The sequence below is a fragment of the Sinocyclocheilus grahami genome, unplaced genomic scaffold (assembly GCF_001515645.1).
Source record: "Sinocyclocheilus grahami isolate Dianchi unplaced genomic scaffold, SAMN03320097.WGS_v1.1 scaffold644.1, whole genome shotgun sequence".
Lineage (NCBI taxonomy): Eukaryota > Metazoa > Chordata > Actinopteri > Cypriniformes > Cyprinidae > Sinocyclocheilus > Sinocyclocheilus grahami.
Window position 1 is genome coordinate 106,451 of NW_015505823.1, and position 11,875 is coordinate 118,325.

At 33.4% G+C, this 11,875-nt stretch overlaps 1 protein-coding gene across 1 annotated transcript in view; it reads left to right on the plus strand.

The window, feature by feature from the left end:
• The first annotated feature begins 746 nt into the window (after positions 1-746).
• The window catches only part of LOC107558376 (glypican-6-like), a 56,048-nt gene continuing 44,919 nt past the window's right edge, over positions 747-11,875 (plus strand). The window contains exons 1-2 of the mRNA XM_016242040.1: positions 747-888; positions 5,921-6,079. Coding sequence (XP_016097526.1) covers positions 747-888; positions 5,921-6,079 — 301 coding nt within the window. The remainder of the gene's footprint in view (positions 889-5,920; positions 6,080-11,875) is intronic.

The following is an 11,875-nucleotide window of genomic DNA, read 5'->3' on the forward strand; positions in this document are numbered from 1 at the left end:
AGAGCTCTGAGCACCAGAACGACCAGACACAGGAACAGTTTCTTCCCTCAGACCATCCATCTCATGAACACTTGACAATAACTGTGGAACACACACTATTTATTCACTCATACACTTATTTATCTAACACTCATACTCAGTCTACATTTCAATTTGCACATAATATACCTGTACATACAACTGTCTATTGTTATATACCTGTACATACAATTGTCGATTTGTATATTTTTATTCCTTAGTTACTTGTTCTATTTTTCTATTTTTTATTATCTGTGTTTTTGTTTCTGTCACTGTCATTCTGTTACACTGTGGAGCTTCTGTCATGAAAACAAATTCCTCGTATGTGTAAACATACCTGGCAATAAAACTCATTCTTCTGATTCTGATAATTCGTAAATCTAATTTTTAAATTTTTCCAAATATTCCATAGCCGTGAAAATCGCGACTGATAACCAGTTATGCGCTGTACCGCATTTAGAACGTTTTGATGACATATCGCGCACGCTTTCCTCCAGTCAAAGAGAAGAAAGTAGAGAGAGAAGAACTGTGAAGTTCCAGCGCTGTGGAGGATCTGATTCTGACAGCAGCAGGTTCACTCGCATCTCAACTCTCGAGGAACTCCAGTCAGAGCGCGCGATGGGAAACCTCAAGGCGTTTTGACTCCCAAATAGAGAGGAATCGGCGCGTGCTTTCTCAGAGATAACTCCAGGACGAGGATAACTCAACAGATCTCAGCGGAGCTCGCGATGTCGGCTGTGTTTGCCGTTCTGTGCGCGCTTTTGGCCCCGGTCGCAGCGGATCCTCACGCGCTGAACTGCAGCCAGGTGAAAGACGCGTTTACCGACCTGGGTTACAGTCTTGCAAATGTTCCCACCGAGGAAACGGCAGGTATCGATTGAATTACAACACTGTCTTCTGCTTAAACGCCGCTTAATATGGGAGACCGGGGCAAGTTGTCACACGGTCTGTAGTATGTCAGTTTTGTTTTAAGTCAAAAAGTCCGTGCTTGTTTTGCATTGGTTGTGTTTGCTAGTTTCATATGTCTAGTTCAAAAACAGAATAATACATTGTGTGGGTCAAAATTATCGATTTTTCTTTTATGCCAATAATCATTAGGATATTAAGTAAAGATCATGTTCCATGAAGATATTTTGTGCATTTCCTACTGTAAATATATTAACACTTATTTTTTTATTATTAAAATGCATTGCTAAGAACTTAATTTGCACAACTTTAAAGACGATTTTCTCAATATTTAGATTTTTTTGCACCCTCAGATTCCAGATTTTCAAATATTGTCCTATCCTAACAAACCATACATCAATGGAAAGATTATTTATTCAGCTTTGCATGATGAAGCATACATCTCAATTTCCAAAAATTGACCCTTATGACAAAAGCATTGCAATTTCAGCTGTTTAACAAGTTATCTTGATACATAATTATCTAATTGTTTAATTGAATACAATCGACTGTTTATAAAGATCATATGGTTTGATTTTTAAAACAAACAAACAAATAAAAAAACTAACAGTAGCTTTTCTAATCCTTTTGTATTTCTATTTGTTTTCTTTTTATTTATTACACAATGAACAAAAGCAAAAAAAGGCCTCTAACACTAGCTTGCTCTATTCTTTTTCTGTTCTATCGGTTTTCTTTTTATTTATTATATAATAAAAAAAAACTTGCTATGTGTACTGCATTAAGATAACTGAGACTTGTTATAGCACTTGCACATCATTGCTCTTTTGTTGGTGTTAATTGCTTCCAAGCTTTGCATGATGAAGCATAAATCTCAATTTCCAAAAATTGACCCTTATGACTGGTTTTGTGCTCCAGGGTCACATTTATAATGTAATTGTTTGCTTTGAAAAGCATTGCAATTTCAGCTGTTTAACAAGTTATCTTGATACATAATTGTCTAATTGTTTAATTGAATACAATCGACTGTTTATAAAGATCATATGGTTTGATTTTTAAAACAAACAAACAAATAAAAAAACTAACAGTAGCTTTTCTAATCCTTTTGTATTTCTATTTGTTTTCTTTTTATTTATTACACAATGAACAAAAGCAAAAAAAGGCCTCTAACACTAGCTTGCTCTATTCTTTTTCTGTTCTATCGGTTTTCTTTTTATTTATTATATAATAAAAAAAAACTTGCTATGTGTACTGCATTAAGATAACTGAGACTTGTTATAGCACTTGCACATCATTGCTCTTTTGTTGGTGTTAATTGCTTCCATTGTCCTCATTTGTAAGTCACTTTAGATAAAAGCATCTGCTAAATGATTAAATGTAATGTAATGACTGTTTAATGGCAAGGCCTATTGTGACAACTTGCCCCGGACTGACAACTTATTGGCATGAACTACCCGTTAAACATTGACTACCTGGGTAGTAATGACGGAAATGTTCCGTAGCTTGCTAATGGTTCATATTCTTCTAGGTTTGAGTCATTTGATAGTTATACATGGGGAGATTTCAGTCACAGATGTTGCAGACATGTCCTGAAACTGTTGTAAGATTTGCTTGAAACAGAGTTCAGCTTCAGTGATCTTGTTTGAATGAATGAGACTTTAGGGAACTATGTTATTTTGCATATTACCAGACTTCCTTTCATGCAGTGGCAGATTCTTAACACCAACATTTGAATAGCCTATGTCAAGGTCTTGTGAGTCATGGCTTTAATTACTGGTTTGTTTTAAAAATACTGATCTCAAGGTTGCAGTAGGTTCCTACCAACTTTTAAACCAAACCTATGCCCTTGGTTTACCTTTATTTTAGTTATGAGTGAGGTTGCAAGAATTCTGGACCCTAAAATGAGTCATTGACCAAAAAATGTTGAGAAAACCAAAAAAGTGCACGCAGAGCTCTTTTGGTCTTCATAATATTTCAACAGTAGACTATTTAGGAAAATTTGCATGTAACGAGTTTTGCATTTTTTTTTTTTGCATATGCATAAACTGCATATTTTGCAGTTCACCTTTGCTGATAAGAAGGTGAGGAATCTAAGAGTTAGTTCCAGCACTGGACCTCCAAACTGAACCCCGTAACCTCTTCGGTTGCTCTCAATCCTGTGCTTTTTGAGAAGATCCTGTCAACATCTCAGGCTAATATTATTCTTTTTTATTTTATTTCAATTTTATTTTATGTGTATTAATAAATTAATTAAATTTAATTTGCTGATAAGAAGGCGAGAAATCTAAAATATCCCATCAACATTTCAGCCTAAAAACCTTATGATGCACAGAAACAGGTTCATTTTATTTAAAGAAATAGTGCATCCAAAAATGATCTGTCTTTTATGTATAAAATTAATTGTCTTTTATTTTTATGTTATTGTTTATTTGATTATTTCATTTTATGTTTTATTTTATTTTCATTTAATTTTAATTTTTTTAAATGCCGATAAGAAGGTGAAGAAGTTAAAGGAATAGTTCATCCAAAAATGACATATCTTTTTATTTTATTTTATTTTATTTTTCATTTGATAATTTTATTTTATGTTTTATTTTATTTTTGTATTTATTTTCATTTAATTCATTTATTGTTTTATTGCTGATAAGAAGGCAAGGAATCTAATAGTTGAAAAAAATAAGTGTTTTGAGATCCTAAAATAAACATTGTGGTGCACAGAAACAAGTTCACTTTAGTTAAAGGAATTGTTCATCCAAAAAAGAATTTTATTTTATTTTATTTTATTTGCTGATAAGAAGAAGAGAAACCTAAGAGGACTTCCAAATCGGACCCCATAACCTCTTCGGTTGCTCTCTCTATCCTGTGCGTTTTGAGAAGATCATGTCAACATCTCAGTCGAAAAGCCTCGTGGTGCACAGAAACAGGCATCACACTTACAGCATCCAGCATCTGCTGGCTTGTCAACAGTGCTAAATGTGTCCTCTGCTCCTGAGGTTCTCAACAGCAATTCCCATATATTTAAATCAATCTTACGAGGCCTCGTCGCATGCCAGACTCTTGCAGACACGCTGAAAGCCCAGTGTGTGCAAACAGGCCTACAGCCGCTGCTTGTGTTCCAGTGTGGGTGTGTTTTCTCAGATGCATGAAGGGATTTTGTTTAACTAAACTGATGTTTGGTGTAGGTGAATGTGTGTGTCTGGTGCTGTTCTCAGTCCTGTAATTTCTCACAGGCCTCAGAGGTCAACCAAAAGACTGAAATAACGCTGTTGACATTTTGTGACCTCCTTGACTTCATGATCAGAGATAGAATTGCTGTTGATGGGCGAGAGGTTTTCGTCTGGATGCGCGCAGTCCAACAAATCACTGTCAGGAGAGTCATTCATCAACAGGGTCACTGGCTGGCATTATTTTAAAGTCGACATTGACCCTGTTGACCTTATTAATACGCTTTCCTATGCTTTTCATGTTGATTTTATTACAGAGCCAACAGAAAATGAACACACAAATGTACACCGTGTCATATCTTCATGCAGATTCAAAATAAACAGCCTGAGGTGGTTTGATTTGTGCTGGTTTTAATGCCGTTTTGCACATTTTTTATTATTATTTTGAACCTTAAATAGACAAGGAGTTTGAAAACGGCCCCTTTTCCTCAGAAACAGTTGGCCAGAAATGGAAACGAAGGTCAAAAATGAGATAATGCGATTTAGTTTTAGTAAGAGGATTGAGCGTGATAGCCTTTTCTGTGTGCAAATGGAAAAGTTTTTTACCTGGAAATAGCAGGTTCGCTTTAGTTAAAGACCTAGTTCACCCAAAAATAAATTTTATTTTATTTTATTTTTATTTTTATTATATATTATTTTATTTTATTTTATTTTATTATATATTATTTAATTTAATTTAATTTAATTTAGTTTTATTTTATTTAAATATTATTTTATTTTAATTATATATTAATTTATTTTTATTATATATTATTTTATTTTATTTTATTTTATTATATATTATTTAATTTAATTTAATTTAATTTAGTTTTATTTTATTTAAATATTATTTTATTTTAATTATATATTAATTTATTTTTATTATATATTATTTTATTTTTATTTTTATTATTTTTTATTATATTTTATATTTTATTATATTTAATTTAATTTAATTTTTATTATATATTATATTTATTATATTTTGTTTTGTTTTGTTTAAGTTTAGTTTAGTTTTTTTGTATTTTAGCTTTTATTTTAATTTTATATAATTGTATTTTTTATTTTAGATTTTTTATGTAATTTTTTAATTTTTAATTTGTTTTATTTTATTTAAATCAAAAATAAAATAAGGTTTGCGCCTGGTAATTTATATACAGTATGCATTTATATTTATTTTTTTTATTAAAATATAATAATGACTTGGAAACTTTTGAACCCAAATTGAGCTCGCATGAAATATGCAACTCCAAAACCAAACAAAAATATGTAAATGACCGGTTGCTGAGACAATCTGTGAGCTCTGCTGCCTACATGAACAGCCACAACAAAACGAGAGAGAGGACTGAAGTGAATGTAAACGCTTTCTTTTATTAGACTCAAAGAGAGTCGCCCATCAGCCATCATAATGAGAGATTCTGTGGAGTGACTGACAATCAGCTTGATTGTGGACTCACTTTGACGGGTCGTCATTTCGATGTGAAGGACTTGAACGCCCCCGTCTGTTTCCATCTCATGCATCTCTTCTGCTCACCAAGGCTGCATTTATTTGATCAAAAATACAGTAAAAATTGTGAAATATTATTACAGTTTAAAATAGCTGTTTTCTATGTGAATATATGTTAAACTGTAATTTATTTCTGTGATCAAAGCTGAATTTTCAGCATCATTACTGCACTCTTCAGTGTCACATGATCCTTCAGAAATCATTCTAATATGCTGATTTGCTGCTCAAGAAACATTTCTGATTATCATCAGTGTAAAATTGCATTGCTGTGTCTCTCTCTGGTCTGTAGGAGACGATCTGCGGGTTTGCGCTCCTCAGAGAACGTGCTGTAACGCAGAAATGGAGGAGAACTTCAGCCAGAGAAGCTCACGGGACTTTGAGAAGCTCATGGACGACACGAGCGAAGAGCTGAGGGACGCGTTTATGACCGGACATAAAAGGTTTGATGGTACGATTTGTTCTTTAACGTTCATTGATTAATTGGTGTCAAATTATTATGAGACTGTTTCAACTTAAAATCAGCTTATTTAGTGGAATGAGGGACTATAAAGCCCACATTTCGCATGATCAACATGATTGCTGTTAAACCTGTTTCACTCAGTCTACTCTGCCTTCTGTCCTCTGATTGATAGATTATGCTTTTTTATTAAGTAAAAGCTCTTTTAGTGTAATTGTACAAGCGTCCCGCTTCAGCTGGTGCTTCACGTGTCTTTCTGCTGTCAAATCTTTGCTGAATTTTATCAAGTAAACGCACACTAAAAAATGCTGGGTTGTTTCAACCCAACTTTGGGTCAAATATTGACTAACCCAACCATTGGGTTACATTTTTACATTAAAATTTTAACCCAAAAGTTGGGTTAGTCCATATTTGACCCAAAGTTGGGTTGAAACAACCCAGCATTTTTTAGAGTGCGTTTACTTGATAAAATTCAGCAAAGATTTGACAGCAGAAAGACACGTGAAGCACCAGCTGAAGCGGGACGCTTGTACAATTACACTTTTTATTTTATTTTATTTTATTTTATTTTATTTTATTTTATTTGCTGATAAGAAGAAGAGAAACCTAAGAGGACTTCCAAATCGAACCCCATAACCTCTTCGGTTGCTCTCTCTATCCTGTGCGTTTTGAGAAGATCATGTCAACATCTCAGTCGAAAAGCCTCGTGGTGCACAGAAACAGGCATCACACTTACAGCATCCAGCATCTGCTGGCTTGTCAACAGTGCTAAATGTGTCCTCTGCTCCTGAGGTTCTCAACAGCAATTCCCATATATTTAAATCAATCTTACGAGGCCTCGTCGCATGCCAGACTCTTGCAGACACGCTGAAAGCCCAGTGTGTGCAAACAGGCCTACAGCCGCTGCTTGTGTTCCAGTGTGGGTGTGTTTTCTCAGATGCATGAAGGGATTTTGTTTAACTAAACTGATGTTTGGTGTAGGTGAATGTGTGTGTCTGGTGCTGTTCTCAGTCCTGTAATTTCTCCCGCGCCTCAGAGGTCAACCAAAAGACTGAAATAACGCTGTTGACATTTTGTGACCTCCTTGACTTCATGATCAGAGATAGAATTGCTGTTGATGGGCGAGAGGTTTTCGTCTGGATGCGCGCAGTCCAACAAATCACTGTCAGGAGAGTCATTCATCAACAGGGTCACTGGCTGGCATTATTTTAAAGTCGACATTGACCCTGTTGACCTTATTAATACGCTTTCCTATGCTTTTCATGTTGATTTTATTACAGAGCCAACAGAAAATGAACACACAAATGTACACCGTGTCATATCTTCATGCAGATTCAAAATAAACAGCCTGAGGTGGTTTGATTTGTGCTGGTTTTAATGCCGTTTTGCACATTTTTTATTATTATTTTGAACCTTAAATAGACAAGGAGTTTGAAAACGGCCCCTTTTCCTCAGAAACAGTTGGCCAGAAATGGAAACGAAGGTCAAAAATGAGATAATGCGATTTAGTTTTAGTAAGAGGATTGAGCGTGATAGCCTTTTCTGTGTGCAAATGGAAAAGTTTTTTACCTGGAAATAGCAGGTTCGCTTTAGTTAAAGACCTAGTTCACCCAAAAATAAATTTTATTTTATTTTATTTTTATTTTTATTATATATTATTTTATTTTATTTTATTTTATTATATATTATTTAATTTAATTTAATTTAATTTAGTTTTATTTTATTTAAATATTATTTTATTTTAATTATATATTAATTTATTTTTATTATATATTATTTTATTTTTATTTTTATTATTTTTTATTATATTTTATATTTTATTATATTTAATTTAATTTAATTTTTATTATATATTATATTTATTATATTTTGTTTTGTTTTGTTTAAGTTTAGTTTAGTTTTTTTGTATTTTAGCTTTTATTTTAATTTTATATAATTGTATTTTTTATTTTAGATTTTTTATGTAATTTTTTAATTTTTAATTTGTTTTATTTTATTTAAATCAAAAATAAAATAAGGTTTGCGCCTGGTAATTTATATACAGTATGCATTTATATTTATTTTTTTTATTAAAATATAATAATGACTTGGAAACTTTTGAACCCAAATTGAGCTCGCATGAAATATGCAACTCCAAAACCAAACAAAAATATGTAAATGACCGGTTGCTGAGACAATCTGTGAGCTCTGCTGCCTACATGAACAGCCACAACAAAACGAGAGAGAGGACTGAAGTGAATGTAAACGCTTTCTTTTATTAGACTCAAAGAGAGTCGCCCATCAGCCATCATAATGAGAGATTCTGTGGAGTGACTGACAATCAGCTTGATTGTGGACTCACTTTGACGGGTCGTCATTTCGATGTGAAGGACTTGAACGCCCCCGTCTGTTTCCATCTCATGCATCTCTTCTGCTCACCAAGGCTGCATTTATTTGATCAAAAATACAGTAAAAATTGTGAAATATTATTACAGTTTAAAATAGCTGTTTTCTATGTGAATATATGTTAAACTGTAATTTATTTCTGTGATCAAAGCTGAATTTTCAGCATCATTACTGCACTCTTCAGTGTCACATGATCCTTCAGAAATCATTCTAATATGCTGATTTGCTGCTCAAGAAACATTTCTGATTATCATCAGTGTAAAATTGCATTGCTGTGTCTCTCTCTGGTCTGTAGGAGACGATCTGCGGGTTTGCGCTCCTCAGAGAACGTGCTGTAACGCAGAAATGGAGGAGAACTTCAGCCAGAGAAGCTCACGGGACTTTGAGAAGCTCATGGACGACACGAGCGAAGAGCTGAGGGACGCGTTTATGACCGGACATAAAAGGTTTGATGGTACGATTTGTTCTTTAACGTTCATTGATTAATTGGTGTCAAATTATTATGAGACTGTTTCAACTTAAAATCAGCTTATTTAGTGGAATGAGGGACTATAAAGCCCACATTTCGCATGATCAACATGATTGCTGTTAAACCTGTTTCACTCAGTCTACTCTGCCTTCTGTCCTCTGATTGATAGATTATGCTTTTTTATTAAGTAAAAGCTCTTTTAGTGTAATTGTACAAGCGTCCCGCTTCAGCTGGTGCTTCACGTGTCTTTCTGCTGTCAAATCTTTGCTGAATTTTATCAAGTAAACGCACACTAAAAAATGCTGGGTTGTTTCAACCCAACTTTGGGTCAAATATTGACTAACCCAACCATTGGGTTACATTTTTACATTAAAATTTTAACCCAAAAGTTGGGTTAGTCCATATTTGACCCAAAGTTGGGTTGAAACAACCCAGCATTTTTTAGAGTGTAAGAATAACTAGTAATATTTCCAGATGAACACTCACTGGACTGAAGCAGCTCTGCTTTACTTGATTCTCCATCAATCACTTTTTAGAAAAATCAGTGCGTCTCAAATCTGATCCTCAGGATCTTTTGAGGAGCGTTTGTTTCCAGAAGCTTTACTTTCACTGTTCCTCAGCGGAGGAGTGATCTTCACAAGCCTCCAGAACATCTCACATCTTCTCTCAATCAGCATTGCATTGCATTATATGTTTGAATCATTTCAATCTCATCTTACTAAAACATATTATTGGAGATATAGAGTGACGACTGATATTTATATCATTTTATGCAAGTATCTGCTGTACTCATATAAAGATCTCATTGATTTACTTTACAAGCCTCAGAATTTCATTTTACTTTTTGGCCATATAAATATCAGCATCTGCACCAAATTGCGTAATTAGAGATGCAGTGTATTGGGCAATATTGAGTCACATGGTAAAGGGCCTTAAAAAACACATTACTGTTCAAACATTAATTGTTTTGTTCAGCAAGGACGCATTAAATTGATCAAAAGTGACAGTAAAGACATTTATAATGTTGCAAAAGATTTCTATTTCAAATAAATGCTGTCCTTTTGAACTTTCTGTTTCTCAAAGAATCCTGAAAAATAAAATGTATCATGGCTTGCACAAAAATATTGTGCAGCACAACTGTTTTCAACACTGATAATAATCAGAAATGTTTCTTGAGCAGCAAATCAGCATATTAGAATGATTTCTGAAGATCATGTGACACTGAAGACTGGAGTAATGATGCTGAAAATTCAACTTTGATCACAGAAATATATTACATTTTACAATATATTCACATAGAAAAAAGCTAATTTAAATTGTAAGAATATTTCACAACAATACAGTATTTTTGATCGAATAAATGATGAGCATAAGAGACTTCTTTTCAGAAACATTAGACATCTTACAGCCCCTAAACTTTTGAATGGTACTGTAAATTCACATTAGAGTTTAAGTGTTAGTCAAAAGGTACAAATTATTTTATTTTTGTTGTTATTGCCTTCCCAGAGCACCTCAACTATGCAGAACAGGCAGAAAAATAACAATGCAGGAAATAGAATAATAGAATGTTTTTCTTTAATGTTTTTCTGTAAGTATACTGACAACCAGAGGTGGACAGTAATGAAGTACATTTACTTGATTACTGTACTTAAGTACACTTTTTGAGTATCTGTACTTTACTTTTGTTACGACCCTTTTAAGATGGTCTAGGGGTAAAAGGATTAACATTGAGATTGTGGCAAATCTGTAAAATGATGGAGGCAGCAAGAGACAATGCAGGGACACGAACTGCCAACGAAAGTGATTTATTATACAAAGTGAAAAGAATCCATATAACTATAAAGTATATTTACAAAAATATAAATCATTAAAGAGACAACCAATATGTACAAATATTTAAAAAACAAACAAAAAGCAAACAAATCAACCCAAGACAGGGCTCCAGACTAACATTTGAGAGCAGTGGAGTATTAAAATATAGATCATTTAATCATAAAATTACTATTGTTTTGCAAGTGCAGTTACTAATAATAGTTCATGTTCATTTCTTGTTTTTCTTTAGTTTATTATTTATACAGACTAAGCTTGAGTTAAGATGCATACAAAATTTACTTTTATTAACAACAACAACAATCTAATTTTTATATAGAAAATGTATATATTCCAACTCTTATTAAATGTACCATTATTCTTCTAGTATATGGAACTGAACAACTTCAGTGATTATGTGTGATTTATTAGCAAGTTGAAGAAAGGTTTGCTTTTCAAGGCACTTTGTGACTTTTCTTAAAAAGTGTAAAATTATGACAAAATCTGATTTCTTGATCATTTGATATTTTGTGATTGTATAATTTCAGAATATTGAGAAAAAGTAGAAATTAATGACTAAAAAGCCAATAAGTGCTCCTCTGCTGCTGACTACTGATTACAATTATGATTTGATGTATTTTTTTTTATTTTACATAAGTGTTTGTTTACCACAAAGTATATTTTGGTCATCCCATTAAACATAACATTCAAACTGGATCATTTTAGAGCTTTAATATGCTGGAAATAGTTGTGTGAAATGCTTGAAAGTCATTGAAAAGTGTTTGAATTTCTCTCTCAAAAGGTTGTACAAACCCTGAAATGAATGATGTAATGCATTCAACTATTTCTACCGCAATACCATGGTTACAGTTAGCGTTACCGCTTCTGGTTTCCTGACGTATGTCAGTGCTGTTTATAACAGAGAATTCTGTGCAGAATTTGAATGATTCTCACTAAATCTCGCAGCAACCTTATGATTGTGCGGCGAATTCAAACGCTTCTCGCTGGATAATCAACGAAACGTCTCGGTTATGTAGGGTAACCCTCGTTCCCTGAAGGAGGGAACGGAGACGTCACGTTGGATGACCGACGAAATTGGGAAATTGGGATCTCGCTTAGAGGGA